Raw genomic sequence first — 16,557 nt, forward strand, 5'->3', positions numbered from 1 at the left:
GTAAACTAATGCAGAAGTGCGATAATTCAGTAGTTTGGCATTACAAAAAAGTAATAAATTCACTTTTTGTAAACACATAATCACGAAGAGAAGTCACAGTTACTTGAAAAGTTACAGAAAGCATACACATGAACAAAAAACATATCTTTTCATTTCTGATGAACACAGAAGCTCAAATTTAACAGAACAAGAGGGTACCTGAGATGCAGCTTGGTCAATAAATAAATAAAAGGGATCTGATTTGTATGTAGTGTTTTTGGAATGAGCTGATGATGATAAGCATGCAGATGACCACATCAACACAGATGCATGTATGAAGAACCTATGATTTATTGCTAAGAAAATAAATTATGTCAATGGCATAATAACAAGTATAACACGATGAGTCACTATAATGTGGACAGAAGACATGTGCAAGCGGCAGCTAAGACCGTGAATAGAGTCCATTCTTTTGAGTGGAGCGCTTGCAGTCCGCAAAAAATGCAGACTTGAAGAACTGAAAAAACAGAAAAGGGCGCCCCGCACTTGCAAAGACGTATGCAACTATGGACACAACAAAGCAACGCAAAGCCACAAATTAGACAACTGCCAGGGAGGCTGACTGGTTCAGCAATTCTGCAAAAAGGTGTCCCAATTATTAAACCAATGCATAAAACTTGCACAAATGACTGCATACTGATAGAAAAAGAAATAAAAACGATGATGGGGCAAAAGAAAAATAATGTGTTACACCTGACATTTAAAGCAGCATAAAGTGCTATGTGAAACATTAAATGCTGTTTTTGTTAACTTCGCTAACAATATGCGCTTTTGAACAGCAAAAGTATCAGGACACTCCTGCACCTGATGGAATGTCAAAGCACGGCCAACAAACGACTAACATAGTCTAGAACTGGTGTGAGTGTCAAATTGTAATCACAAAACAATTTAATGCCAGCAGCTTTACTGTTAAGCACAGCAATGAAGCGTTTCTGAAACTTATGCTGACAAAACAACCAAATGTCAATGAAACAGAATGACCAAACAGGGCAAGCAGTCAGTTATTTATGTCTTTTTCTTTCTCTCCAAAAGCAGTTAGCCTCAACTTAAGCACAATGCATGGCTATTCCTGAAGGATGAACCAAGAACCGAAGCACATGCCCCACAAGATTGTAGGTCAGGCCACCTATGTAACAATTCTAAAACACAAACAGAACGTGGCGTTACATTTTAATATAGTCTTGCTGTCTTTTACATGTAACATTAAAAAGGGACAGATCACTGACAGCACAGCAGCACATTTGACGTCAACAGCTGTCTCTAAAGTCTGTCCAATATCCTGTGATGCATGCTGTTCCTTCTTCTTAGGCTCGCAAAAAAAAAAAAAGGGCTCATTTACCTTAATGTTTCATCATGTATGGTGGCTGAGAAAATAATACTGATCAGTGTGCTTACCTGTGAGCACCACCTTTCCAGGAGGTACAGCAAGACAGAAAGCACCACTGGTCGTTTCGATAGGACGTTTGCTTGTATGTACGCCAACTGTTGCCTTTGTGAGTGTGGTTCCATACTCATCAGTCACACTGCCATGGATGCCTGGCATTAGCAAAGTAAGAAAGAAAATGAGATGACATTGTATCAGTAATCCTGAAAAGGCTGAAAAGGAAGCGCGAAGTTCTCATAATCAGAAAACAATGAGACAAAAAGCCCTTCAGTGCCAATCCAGTGACAATGTGGTGTCTACAAGAAAGACATATTTTTGGTGACACCTGTGACACTACTTCAAATGAGGGCACTGCTTTTCATTACATAGCTTTTTTTCCGTCACCCAGTCAGTCATCCATTATTTTCTGACTGTATCTTTATTTCTTTGTTCTGCTATTATTTCTGATGGCATACTTGCACTTGCACCATTAATCTGTTGCTGTTTGGCTCTAGATAAGCTTACTTTCCCAATTTGCTTCATTATTAAAACAAAAACAGGACAGAATTCTTTAAAAAGCAAGATCCCTACCTACAGTAAACTTCAATTAAGTCGACACCCGTTAACTTGCTTCTTCAGTTAATTCGATCCTGAACAAAGGTCCCTGCCGGAACCCATACATTGTTATGGGCCCAAACTTCCATTATTTCGATCTCAAAATTGACCTTCGTCGAATAATCTGAACTTTATGCGGTGAAGCAAACAAAAAATGGAAAGGGGGCCATTGTTGTAGTACATGGTACGCATTTTTTAAAAATCACAGGCATGCATGCAACGTCTCAGGCGACAGTACGAGCACCTAGATGCCTAATAAGCACACTGGCAGCCATTTAGAGCTGTTTCTGACGTTGCTGTGGCAATTTGAGCCATCGTTTCACCCGCCATGCATGTTTGGTATTTGTGTGGACACTCGACTTCCGCTCATATTGTTTTCCCCGCATGGCTCTCGCGTCTCGTGTAATCCGGCTTTTCCACATATCTAAGTGCCAGCGGCAGGTGGTGTGGTTGCATATTAGCATGAGAGATGGTGCAATGATAATGATGATGTAACGCGGCTTCACCCTTTTTAATCGGAAGGCATGTCAATTGCATGCCTTAGCCATGGGGGAAAAAAGGGAAAAAACAAAAACAAAACATAAATAAGCAGAACAGTTAACAAATGATCTGCAAGGGGGGAGGGAAACAAAGGGCCATAGTGGTGCACACAACTACCAACACTTGAGCATTGCTCCTCTCCAACACTCAAGGTGCCACTTGGTCAGCATTGCAGCACTGGTGTCGACTGCCCTATTCGTGTCTGCAAAACCCCACGCAACTTTGAGGCTTGTGTTCGCCATTACGGGGCTGCCTAGTTGGGTGCAGTTCAACACCACGTGTTCAATCGTTTCGTCTGCACTTTTCCATGTGCAGCACAACACACTAGTCGCAGCACTGTCATACATTTTCGCACACACAAGTGTCCAAAGGACTCCCGCCCTTGCCCCGAACATCAGTGCGCTTCCCAAGCTGTTGTCATACAAGCGCACAGTGGCAACGCTGCGTTTGTGTTGACGGTACAGGACAAGTGTCGACTTGTCCTCTTGTCGTTGTTGCCACCTGCATCCCTCCTCTTCAGTTACCCATCGGCACATGTCGTGTGCGTAAGCCTGTCCGCCCTCCGAATTTAGCTGTTCCTTGAAAAAACCAAACTGCTTCTCCAATTGGTAGACATGCCTCACCCAAGCCGTACGAAGGCATCTGACAGTCAAATATTCGAATACACATTGTGCCCATCGATCTCGCTTCATGAAAAGCAGGCACCCACGAAATTTCAGCTTACTGGCTGCCTCCTGTGCTTCAAAGCTTGACCACTCCATGTCCCCTTGCACTGCTTCATAAACCACTTTCCCATGACAGCCGAGCACAATACGTCCCACCTCCCCTTGCCGCCGCTCAAGCCGGGTGATGGTGGACAGACAAACAACAGCGTTGGAAAATAACAGGTTGGGTACGTGCACGAGTTTCCATAACTCTCGTACCGTGACGTACCGATTACAGCCCCACAAAGAAATGGCAACGCAATATGCACTGGGCCCCGAGTTCAGTGAGGTGAAGTTTTTCGTCATGGATGTCGTACATATCTGCTGCCGTGGACAGCTGCACACCAAGATGTTTGTACACAGATTGGCGGATCAGCTGCTCTCTACACAAGGCCACCGAGATGTCACCTGTCGAGTCACCCGCAAGTTGTACCACCGCAGTCTTTTTGGCGCTGAAGCGAAGCCCTAGACCAGAAATCTCCAACTGACAGATATTTAGCAAGGCTTGAAGGCCCCATGCACATTCTTCCATCACCACTTGGTCATCCGCAAAAGCCAAGGCCGACAGTTTGTTGTTCTCGTCTATCCCTGTGGTGGTGTACTTGAGGCGGAAGCTGAGGCCCGAGTTCAAAAGCTTTCTCTCAATGCTGGAAACATAAATGATGTACAGCAGTGACAACAGCAGGCAACCTTGACGAAGACCTTTGACCATTGTGACAGGCTCGGATTCAACAGCTCCAAAGTGCGCTGTGACGCTGTTCCCCGTATACAAACATTAGACTATTGACAACAACGCTTCCGGCAGACCCAAAGTGGCAAGGCAATGAAACATAGGTGCATGTGGTACATTGACATTTGCCTTCTTGACATCAAGGAAACAGCATAGCAGAGACCGTCGCTCACACCTAGCAATTTCCATGCACTGAGTGAGGATAAAGATATAGTGAGGATAGGTATAGTGAGGATAAAGATAAAGTGAGGATAAAGAAAGAAAGCCGTTCTGTAATCCTGTCAGCAGGTGCTTAATCTTTGCCCAGGCACTGATCCACTCCTTTAGTACTCGGGCGAACAACCGGTAAAGAATGCTTGTGACCGTGATTAGTCGTAGCTTTGGAGAAACTCTGTCTCGCCTCCTTGCTTGAAGATAAACGTTATGCGACCAGTGTTGCGCTGCTAACGCCACCTAACGGTGGAGTTACTCGGGTGCAAAAGCAAATAGCCTGTTCTTCTTTGGCATGGGGTCAGCCAGCTGCGTGGACATTTCGCATGTTCACTGGCCATTCACGGGACCATTCTGCAAAAAGCTTGGGAGCAGGACACGGGAATGGACGAACACGATCGTTCGAACGTGCCACTGTTCGCGTGACTGTTGTGGGGAGTCTTCCCCTGTGTCGTCGCAGTCGCGTCGAGAGCCAGCATAGACACGGGAAAAGCGCACTACGCCCTCTCCCGCTTCTCCCTCGCTCTCGCGACGCACGCGCACCCTTTCTCCCCGACTTGCAGGAAGGTAGCCGATGGGCGAGGAGGACATTCCCTTCGCCAAGGTTGTGGGGAGCACACGCGCCTATCTTCCCCCGCGCCGTCGCGTCGAGCGCCGGCATAGACCGGGGAGAGGTGCACTATGCCCTCTCCAGATTCTCCATCGCTCTCGCGACGCGCGCGCGCCCTTCCACCCCCACTCGCGGGCGCATAGCTTACGGGCGAGGAGGACATTCCCCTCGCCCAGGTAAAAAGGTACAAAACAGCGCGACCGGGGGAGACTCGCTCTCTCTGAGGCCGGACCCCTAACCTGCCGGACTAGAGTACCTGCTGCAACCCGTGAGTGACCACGTTGCCTGACTATCCCGGGCAACGAGGCCAGCCTATTTATTACTATTACAGAGAGGACATCCCTCTGCGAGTGTTCGATATTGCTAGTAGCAATAAACGTTGTTACCGTTGACACCGCTGGTTGCCTTATTTGTCCGAACCCGGCGTAGCCGCGACTCCCGCGCTACGGGTTGGGAGTACCACGCAGCGACTGCGTGGGGCTAGATCCGGAGCTCGCCTTCAGCCCTAGCCGCACGCAGAGTGGAACCCCCACAAGATGAAAAGGTACAAAACAGCGCCAGCGGGGGAGACCCTCTCTTTCTGACGCTGGACCCATAACCTGCCGGACTGGAGTAACTGCTGCAACCCGTGAGTGGCCTCGTTTGCCTGACTATCCCGGGCAACAAGGACAGCTTATTATTGCTTATTACAGAGAGGACGCCTCTCTGCCAGTGTTCTTTATTGCTGGTAGCAATAAAGGTTGTTACAGTTGACACCGCTGGTTGCCTTATTCATTCGAACCCAACGTAGCCGCGATTCCCGCGCTACAGGTTGGGGAGTACCACGGAGCAACTGTGTGGGGCTAGATCCGGAACTCGCCTTCAGCCCTAGCCACACGCAAAGTGGAACCCCCACACTGTACACACGATTAGGGTCCACAATGGAGGCAAACATATTCGCTCGCTATCCGGTCGCAGTGAGTCGGACTTCCTCGATTTGTTGCACACCCATCGGCATATTCCATTGGTAATCATTTGGCTGGCTAGGTTGGTGTAAAAAGGCACAATAAATGCCCTTGTGTTTGTTTGCACTACTGTGTTGGCATTCCTTTGTCCCAAGCGCACATTTGAGACCCCACATATTGAGACCGTTAACGGGGCCTAGTATGTGTTCCTTAATTATACACACGTGCCATCCACCGAGAAGCAAAGAAAAGTCATCTGTGTTTTGGGAAACCTAGTGAAAAGGAATGCGGTAAGACAAGAATACTCAGAAAGTTGAGAGGACATTTAATGCCAACAAAAGAGCTGGGGTATATCTAAATTTCTGAAGGCCTGCCAGTAAACTTACTAGGCGTCTCGGTGCTCGTAGTGTGACTGAAGCTAGCGAATGTACGAGTGTAAATTAAGGAACATGTGCTATGTCCCATAACAGTGGCACCTCTTAGCACCCTGGTATGGTTCACCACATAACATTACCGTATTGCAGTGAAGCTAACAATTCAACCAGTTCTGTCGGTCTCATCAGGATCTAATTCATGGAAGTCGACTGTCTATGTCTTAAAACAAACTGCATGACTGGCATATTATACAAATTACTTTCACTTGATTCTATTCTTTTCTCATCATTCATTACGCACAAGCAGCTGATTCCATTGGTAATAAAGACAGGGCCCCATTTAGCCCTTTGACGAAGCATACTCAAAATGAAAGGATTTAGAATAAAAAAGTTACATTCTACTGGCCCCGAAAACCGAATGAAAAAGTGCACCATGCCAACTTCAGTACAGAGAGAAGAAACTGTCTCACTTGTCTTTGCAGCTTCCAGGAATTCAAGAAGAGGGTGCAGTGTGTGCATCCAAAGCTTGGGAATTTCCTTTCTGGTAGGGAAGTCACAGCAGTCCAGAAGCACAGATGCCTGCATGACAAGTGAGTTTATGGGACCATGTTTACAAAGGCAATCACACAAACAATAAAGTAAGACATATTTCTCAATCAATTTTCATGTCACTTATCGAAGACAGAATGGGAAGTATGTAGATTTGAACTATAAAGAACTTAGTGCCGTTCCACTCTGTGAAGAAGGATAACCAGTGAAGCTGTGCATGTGGGCCCCTTCATGGCGAACTGCACCTCCGCCGCGGATCGGCCCCGTATTGCCCTATCTTTGGGATCAGCCCACGTATGGAGAATGCTTAACAACTGCTTCTCCTCTACTGCAGCTTGGCCCGGCATTGCACTATCTTGGGGATCGGCTCGTGTATGGGGAGTGTTTAACGGCTGCTTCACTTTCATTGCGGGACAGCCCGGTATTGCACTATCATCGAGATCGACCCAAGTATGGGGAGTGCTTAACGCCTGCTTCATTTCCACCGCGGGTCAGCCCAGTATTGTACTACGTATCTTCGGAATCGGCCCAAGTATGGGGAGTGCTTAACACCTGCATCACCTTCAGAGCAGGTCGGCATTGCACTATATTCGAGATTTTTTTCTACACACCGACACGATAGTGGGGGAACTAGGCCTTAACAGCTGCGCTGTAAAAATGTAAGCCGAAATCTAGTTGCAATATGTTGGCCAACGTTCTCATTCTAACACTCTGTTCAGACACACAAAACAAAAAATAGACTTCCGTCACCACATAGAGAATTCCTGGAGAATGTGTTAAAGCATTCTCAGGAATTAGCTTCTGCTAAATGGCTGTAGTGTTGAATGACTGAAGCAACAGGAATGGATAAGGTAGTTAAATTGCTATGAAAAGCACCAATTCACTGGGTATTAAATGGCAGCAACACATTCTATGGCCCCTCCAATATAGGCCAACAAAATGCCTCACTCCTGCAACTTCTAAGCAAACTTCTAAAACATAATGTGCCACTGAAAAGTAGGCTCACTGTAGGTAAGCAGGAGCTGCAGCCATAAAGCTTTTCAAAATTGTTTTGCTTGCTTGTAAAGAATTGGACATTTGTAAAACTCATCCTGTTTAGAAAATCTATAGTTATAATATGTTTCTTGATCTCAATGCAATATAGCCACTTACACAACTGTACATTAAAAAAATATACTGCAGATGATAAGTAACCACGGTAATAGAATTCTCTATTGGTATGCTTGCATATTTTGTCATTCATAAATGTAAATTACTCCTATCACTTCCACTGCATCAGTCTATCAGGCACTATCTTTAGAGATTTTACTTGTAAGAATGGGAGCTATAATACCTGATTGGCCACATTATGGTAGGATTACTGCCAAGTACCAGATGGCACAACTATAACTAAGAACTGTAATAATAATAACTATAATAATAAGAAGCGTCTCTCAACAGTCAGAAGTACCTGACGAAGTTGACAAACAGCATAATGAAGTATTTCAAGAAAAGTTCACATCCACCCAAAAGTAGCTCTAGGTTGCTTGCTTGTGCTCCCACATTTTTGGCATCAGGAGGGCAGAGTGTGCAAACCTACCCAACAAATTTCAGTTAGCTTTGCAAGGCCTGATTCTGCAATGTATGTTCGTCTCAACTCGTCTCCGGCATGGCCCTAGCTTTCAAAAGATCCTACCACCAGAGATGCTGAGTCAAATGTTTTTTTTATTCCCTGGCACACTCTGTAAAAGCAACATTTCCTTGTCACCATTACCTAGCTTTCTAGCTATTACTTTGGTATACAAGTTTAATACACACTTTTGCATCAACATGTGCCATTTACTATGTTCCTGTGAGCACAGCTTACAGAACTGGCTAACAACATTGTGCATCTGCAATCATAGAGCAGGGAGTGCTCACTACAAAGTAACTGCAACCAACATCTTCAGGTCTCACACTAAGAAACCATAAGAATCTGCACACAGCAACACAATCCAAATAAATGGAGTGCCAATTAGCTTTCTACTATTCTTATAGTGTTGGCAAATCCGTACTATATCTTAGACAAGAGCCACTAATTGAAACTGGCATAAGGCAGCATCTTAACAGCCATTATGTCACATGGAGACGATAATACATCCACCAAAGAATGTGGTATGTTCTGTGTAGCACGAAATCAGATTTACCATTAGAGTACCATGCTTGTTGTAGGCATACTGGAGCAAAGAGCCGTCATGAACAGATCTCGGCTGTTTTCCACACTTGGACAGAGGTACGTACTTGCGGAAGCCAGCTATGAGGCCATCCATAGTCATGTTGTCCAGCAGGCCACTATTTGTATCATTCAGCGCAATTCTGCACACCACACCAATATGAACTGGTTATTTCATAGTTGCAACAGTTAGTAAGGCTTCACTGTTAAAAGCTGGCTACGTAATAACTATGTACGCACAGCAATTCTTCTCTAAAGCAATGGTGCCGAAATTATCAAAGACAGTATTATCAAATTACCAGGACCAGCGCTTGTCCCGTCTTCTTCCTTTCTCGTTGATGTTTTTAGCGCTGTTTTCTACGATGGACATTACATTTGTAAGCACGTATGTAGTACTGCATTAATGAATAACTGCAAATAAGAGACAGTCTTTTCCTGCGAAGTGTAAGAATAAACTGCATTTCTTGCAGAAAAAGAAAGCTGCACAAAGCCACATGTGATTCCAGTTATTTTTTTTTTAATTCACACATTTATGCCTATATGCCCGACAATAGTACATGACAAAAAGACAGACAGATACAGGTTTTCTTTCTTTCTTTCTTTTTTTTACAAATTCATCCACAATGCTTCAAAACACAAACTATAATGGTACAAGAAAAGTCTTCCACATTGAAATTAATATTGTTTTCTTTTTTTCTATTGACCCTTATTACGTAGCAATTTGTTCTAAAGAAACGAGGTGGCACTTTCAGTGACGTGCCGCATGTAGGCTCAATGACAACGCACAAATATGAAACCACTACCGCTTCCACCTGGCTTCTGCACGATCAGCTGTCGGAAATGCCACTGAGTTTTCGTTGATGCACTGTGCTCCAATCATGCTGGATTGAATCATGTGGATTGAAGACCTGTGCAGTACTTGGCTGCAAAAATAGTGACGGTGGACCACTGCTGTTCGTGGATCACAGCTGCAACTGTCCGTACGTGTTACCGGCACTTCGAGATGTATGGCTTTTCTCGAGGATATAGAAATTTGCTAATCTGCTAACGTCGTAAAGCTAACCTTCAAAAAAGGGTGCTTCAGCCATGGAACATCGGCAAGCGTGAGTACCGCTCGTTAAACAATGACAAAGGGAGTAGCGCCGCTTCCTGTCATAACACGTTTCGAGCACAGTATCAACACACATCTACTTCAACTGGCACGGAAACTTACACCAATTCCATTGCCAATGTGTCAATGGGTGAATGGGCGCCCACTTGAATATAAGCGCACCATATATGCACAATAAATGACGGACTACACTGACAGCGCGCAAATGGTCGAAGTTGAATATTTCGTGACTGTCCACAAGAGTAAGCGAGCTACTAGCGATAATATATCTTTGCTACAAGGTATTACAAGGTACAAAACAGCTACATCTCAAGCTTTGCATGAAGCAAGAACAAATCTATCGGAAGTGAGTACACCCACAGGAGATTAGGCAGAAGATAATCAGACAGTGACTGCACCGAGAAAGTCAGAAATGTGACAAGCAGCTGCTTCAAAATATTCGCCAAATAAAGAACGACGAGCGAAACACACTAATCCTGATTCAATTAATGAGCAGAAAGTTTGGATAGCGTGAAATACATATTTGGCCCCACATTTAGAACAAGCACGATATAGGCTGCTCGTGCCATTCGGGCATAGCTTAATCAACTCCGAAAGCGCATTCATGTGTTCTCTGAAGCGTTGGCCAAAGCTTCGTTTCGTCTTCCCAGTCAACATCTATAATATCTCCCAAAACAATGGTTTGCTAAGCTGCATCGGCATCATGCAAACCCACCGTAAACACAGAGGCAATGGAGGCAGTTGAGGCAAGCAATGAATGCATCACCATGTGATCAAACATGGCAGCATTCATTGGATCGCTGCGAAAAGGGTCAATAATTTCCTGCCTAACCATGCACTTTGTACATCATGTTCAGGTAAAACTTTCTGTTTTTCTTCTGACTATTCTGAGCATTCTTTATCACTTATTCGAGCTCTTTCTGAGGTGGCTATCTAGCTACCTACTATTGGCCCAGCGTTATCTCGCCATGCTCTTCAACACCACCAAAGCAAATCTTTTGGAGCTCACCTGACACCAACACCTCCTGTGTCGAGGACAAGACCTGCCACATAGTGTGACACGCTCAGGCCCTCTTTGACGGCTTCCACAATGGGGAATTGGCCAGTGAACTCACTGCCAAAACGGTCCTCCATATTTAGCTCTTCCGACAGTTGAGAGTCACATATGCCCTCCTCAGAGTGGCTGAAACCCGCTTTGTCCACCGAGGGGACGATGTGCACCGCCACTTTCTCCAGAAGGTCAACTATGCGCTGGGATCTTAGCTTATAGCCTGCACAAAACAAGCACAACTGTGAGTACTGACCATTTCGTCAACCTAGGTGGGCGACGGAAGAGCCACAAAATAAGGCACACTTAGCTGCCATGTTTCTAATAATCGAGTTTAAAAGCCAGTAATATTGCCAGAAGTTACAGACAGTGACCATGTTCCACAGTATTGAAAGTGGTCAAAATCATCAATCCAGAGTAAGACACTGTACACTGTAAGATAATGCCTCTTAAATTCTGCTATGTCACGATAGATCAAAAATTATGAAATACACAATAAAATTACAACATATAATGTCACAACCCTCCTTTTTCCTTATTTGTTTCTTCACAATGCCACAGATCTTTCAATTTCACTGCATGAACAGCAAAAAAGAAAAATCATGCTGAAATATTATTTGATGGCTAATTTAAGTTGGAACATATCAGCTTGGAAATGAACTAACTCTGATAGGGCATGCTTGCAACATTGATCCAGTAGGACAGACAAAAATGAGGTTTTGTGAAGCGAGTCAAAATATTGACACGTGGACTTGTTTATCTTTTTGCAAGTGAGCGCTTTTCACCATCTAACAAATGTTATTGCTCAGCACAGGGCACGCCTGCATGTATCGGAAGTTTCTGGAATGTTATCGATGGTTCCATCCCCTGTCTGTTGTCAGCGAACCTTCTGTAATCTGACTGCATGTATGCGCGACGCCAATGGTGTAGAACTTTCTCGAAGACACGTGAGCACCAGCGATTACTCTGAAACGTTCGATGGCATGTGTATAAAAGCCGATGCGCTTGACTGGCAGATCAGATTTCGACGAATGCCAACTGTGTTCACCGCTATCATCGTGTTTAAAGTGTAGCCTGCTTTTGTGGGCACAGATTTCGACCAATAAAGGTTAGTTTCGTCATTCACAGTGTCACTACTGTGTTATTTACCATTACTACTATGTGACAATATGCCCAATTAAAATTGCACCAACATGAATGTTTATGTAATGCACAATAATGAGCAGAGTGCAGCGCTGACACGATGATATGCCCAGAGCACCATTTGCTGCCCCCTTTTTTTTAAGATCCCAAGACACTTTACTACACAACTGAATCTGTCACTAGCTCCTGGGGGAAAAGGTGGTTAGCTACATGCAACTAGTGCAAGATGTTACCTGTGACAAGGTGCCTGGCCAGGCGAATCAACATCTCCCTTCCTGCAGGGCGTCCTCCATTGAGGCCTCCAATGAGTACAACCTCTGGCTTCATTTTTTTGCTCTACAGCATGCATCATGGAGGAGAAAAAAAAGAAATTGTATTATGAAAAAGAAAACAAAACAAACTAGATTCCTCACATTGTGACCACTTTTCTCTTTTCATTTGGAGCTGCATGTTTATGCTATGCACAGCTTTGATTAGCCTAAATGCTGAGAACAGGATAGTATGTTGAACAAGTTGGTAAGTGTGCATTAATTGCACAGTGCACGAGCGATGGGACAAGGAATTGTGAAAGAATGTGCAGGAAGAAAAGCACCACCTGTTGAGCCTGAGCTTTCAATGCCATCTTTTCTGAGCTACAATACTGTGAATGTTTGTAACTCTGAAAGGCATAAACCAGTAGCTACGTAACTGGTAACGCTGCTTTTAACATAACACATCTTGTCAAAGTTGAGAGTATTTTCACTTTCTTGGACTTTTGATAAGCTCACTGACTGCACTTGTTCAGCTGCAGGTGAAGTTAACAATGACAGCAACATCAATCATGTTGCTTCATAAACATGCTTATCCACTCTATGATATAGACCATACAAACAGAGTTAAAACGGCAAGCATTTGTGCAGTTCCATGGAGTGAAATGTTTATGTGAACTGGACTTTGGAAGACTATTCCTATACTAATTTATCGCTTTCGACTAGAGTTAATGCTGCTGTGCAGTTTATTGAAAACACAATACACAGACACTGCCACTAACATAATTCATCACAACTCCACAATAAAATCTTATCCTGTACAATCTATTCAAGAGAAAGCAGACGGATGGAATCAGGCAAAGGGCTTACGATATAGTGGATTATGCTATGTTCTATAAGTATAAGCAAAACTCCTGCAGTTTGTAATGAACCCAGGCCACAATTTAAGAATGATAATTACAGCAATGAGGACAAGCCAGGTTGTCTTACCGGCACCGTGATTCGCAGGAACTGGAGTGCAGTTTCACCAGGTGGGCCAAAGCTGTCCTTGACCTCAACAATGTCAGAGTAGTTTTGACGCAGCTGCATCAACAGGTTGGTAAGTTCATCAGCACCCAGATACTTGGGTTCTCCATTTTCACCAATAAGGAAGTCATGCTCCCTTGACCACTTGGCGTAGTGGCGGTCAACGGTGAAATTTACCCACGTTGCGTTGCCTTCCACAACAGTCACCCGTTGTACTGGCAGAGGAAAACTGAACAGAAACAAGAGTAAAGAGTAAAGTGTAGGTTCACCAAGAGCAACATGCAAGTAACTTCTGAGCCAACAAGGAATTTTGACTCAATATATTGAGTACAGTGCTGGGAAGTATCAAAGATACATGTATCTTAGATGCTATCTTAGATACTCTTTGGGTATCATGATATGTCTGACAAGATGTGTATCAGTATCTGTATTTCCGATACATGAAATAATGTATAATATATCTTAAGATATAAGATACTGCTATCGCAACATAAACATTCAGCCAACTATAAACGTTGGCTGAACTCCACTTTTCAAGCTGATACTGCTGCCACTAAGCCACCTGAATTTCCATAAAAAGAATGGGAGTTAACCGAGGGGCCCGATTTTTATTAGTCATATCAGAAGAGCGGTAGCGCTGCAGTAGCTCAATTGGTAGAGCATCGCACCTGCAGCAAGTTGTTTTTTCATCTTCTTTCATTTCCATTAATTTATCATTTCTTTATTTCATTTATTAGGCACAAGTAATTTCCCCTATGTTGTCCTTGGTGTCAGTGTTCATTGGCTTCTTCTGATATGACTGAATTCCCACAGGCACTCAGTTTTCTATTATCTGACCTTAACAGGTAGGTTGACAATACTTCATGCTTAAATGTCATAGCTATTAGTTATGCCGCCTGTATCATGTTTCTACATATTCACTGAGATTCTGTTATACGGAACTGCCTTTCTATTTTACTTAAATATATTTTTATTTTTATTTAGCTCACCCTTACATTTCTTACTGTTACAATTCACCGGGTAATCGGAGCTATAAGTGGCAGTAGTGTGAATAGCGGTGGTATCCTTTGACACTTTGTGCCACTGAAATATGTATGAAACGCTTTTGAGCTGCACAAATTTTCTCGTAAAAGAAAAATTGTAAAAAGATTACACGTAAATGAATATGTTGCTAATGAACACTTTACACCAGCAGATAAGCAAAAATGAAAGGTCACTGCAGCTTTTTCTGCTCTCGGTATACACAATGTGTCAAGAAAATGTCTCTACCAGCATTATTGCAGGTAAAACTTCAAAGTGATATTTGCGCCATCATGCAGAGGCTTCTTAGTGACGTTCTTGTAATTAGATGGTGACCTGCTAGCTGGTAGGTAAGCAGAGCACCGACTCGAATTACGAAAGCTACAGGCTAAAACTGCTGACAGCGTAGTATATAAAGAGCTTTCATGTTGAGTGGCTAAAGCAACCCCAATAAATTGTTTCAGAATAAAAATATTACACTTTGAGCAAGAAAGACAAACATTTTGAGATACTAACAGACATTTCATTCAAATAAAACAAGGTTGGTCAGAGTTAAAAAATTTCAAAGCAAACATTTTGTGCATATGCATTTGCTGCTACATTATATAGATCCATGATATGAAATTTGCTAATGTATGGAAGATACAAATGGAAAGTATCATATCGGATACAATAATCACGGTAGTACCTTGTATCGTATCATGATACAAGTGTAAAGTATCCTTTCCCAGCCCTGCCAATACTGTGTGTTAGTGGAACCTCAGTGGAACACTAGCACAAGGTAAATCAGCTGCCAGATATAAAACCAGATCATCCCCATCAAGTCACAGACACTACATACCAACAATGCAGAACTCTGTGTTCACAAGAACTTCGATTATAGAAACTTCAGTTAAATGTATTAATTAAAAATTATGAGGTTTTACATACCAAAATGACAATCTTATTATGAGGCATACTGGAGTATGCCTCAGAACTCTAGAAATTTGGACAACCATATGTATGCTAATCACAAAAAATTTAATAGTATTGTCACAAAAATGATTATAAACAGCATCCTCAGTTCTTTATTGAGTTGCACAAATTAATGCCAATGTTCATAGATGCACAATATGCAATGTGTAATCTTCATAAAGGAATAACTCACATACAGTCATGTGCTTTCTGTGCACACATATCAATAATAAGTACATGTCAAAACCTATAGGAAGTGTACAATGCACACAGACGAACCCATGAATTTCTTTATAAATGCTATGGCTAAACTGCTAAATGTTATGGCAAAAAGAATTAAAATTATGTTCACTATGCAACTGTCCCTCTTTTGTGTATAGATATGAGGACATCATGACATTCAAGGAACTTCAATTCAATGGTAGATACTGTCATAGGGAACACACTGTGTTTTGCCATTACAAATAAAAATGGCACCACTATTCTGTTGCAGTGAAATTAATAATTTTTTTATTATTATTATTTTTTTTTTTTCTGGTGTCAACACAGATGATGCATCCTTCTGATATAGTATGAATAAAACAGCCAAGTAATGCACTCAAACGTGGCTCAAAACTGCTTGCTAGCTGAGAAACGGAGCACAAAACTAAAACAAGACAAGAGAAGCGACTGGACAAGCACCATCAATTGCCATATCTGTGCAAAATTTGGGTAAAAATAAGCTATCTATTTAGCTGTAAAAGTTACATATACGTGTTGCTTCTATTGATGCAATGTTCAGTATGCATTAAAAGTATAATGTGAAAAGGCCCCTTCACTAGACAGGCAACCATACCCATCAACGTAAGCTCGGACAGAGTAGGTCGCAGGCATGAGAAGTCGCCAGAAGTCTCCATCCACAGCTGAACGCACGTCATGATGAATGCCAAGAACGTGGACTGTGGCATTGGGCACTGGCAGCCCAACTTCATCCTTGACAAATCCCTTCACGCCCTGGTGAACCTGCAAGCATTTTGCCAAGAACACCGCTACACACAAGCAACACATAATCTCCGGCAAAACATGGCGTCATAATGCAGAGGGCCGATCATGCAAGTGGCTCACTAATAGACATACTGTGAAGGAAGCTTATAACATA

General features: G+C 43.1%; 1 protein-coding gene across 1 annotated transcript in view; it reads right to left on the reverse strand.

Moving 5' to 3' along the window:
• Nucleotides 1-16,557, reverse strand: part of LOC135898464 (carboxypeptidase D-like) — a 53,487-nt gene that overhangs the window by 20,465 nt on the left and 16,465 nt on the right. Inside the window, exons 10-16 of the mRNA XM_065427392.1 lie at nt 16,255-16,421; nt 13,410-13,674; nt 12,405-12,507; nt 10,990-11,251; nt 8,844-9,012; nt 6,600-6,708; nt 1,435-1,575 (exon numbers count right to left, since the gene is read on the reverse strand). Of these exons, the coding sequence (XP_065283464.1) occupies nt 1,435-1,575; nt 6,600-6,708; nt 8,844-9,012; nt 10,990-11,251; nt 12,405-12,507; nt 13,410-13,674; nt 16,255-16,421 (1,216 nt within the window). The remainder of the gene's footprint in view (nt 1-1,434; nt 1,576-6,599; nt 6,709-8,843; nt 9,013-10,989; nt 11,252-12,404; nt 12,508-13,409; nt 13,675-16,254; nt 16,422-16,557) is intronic.

The sequence above is a fragment of the Dermacentor albipictus genome, chromosome 2 (genome assembly GCF_038994185.2).
Source record: "Dermacentor albipictus isolate Rhodes 1998 colony chromosome 2, USDA_Dalb.pri_finalv2, whole genome shotgun sequence".
NCBI lineage: Eukaryota > Metazoa > Arthropoda > Arachnida > Ixodida > Ixodidae > Dermacentor > Dermacentor albipictus.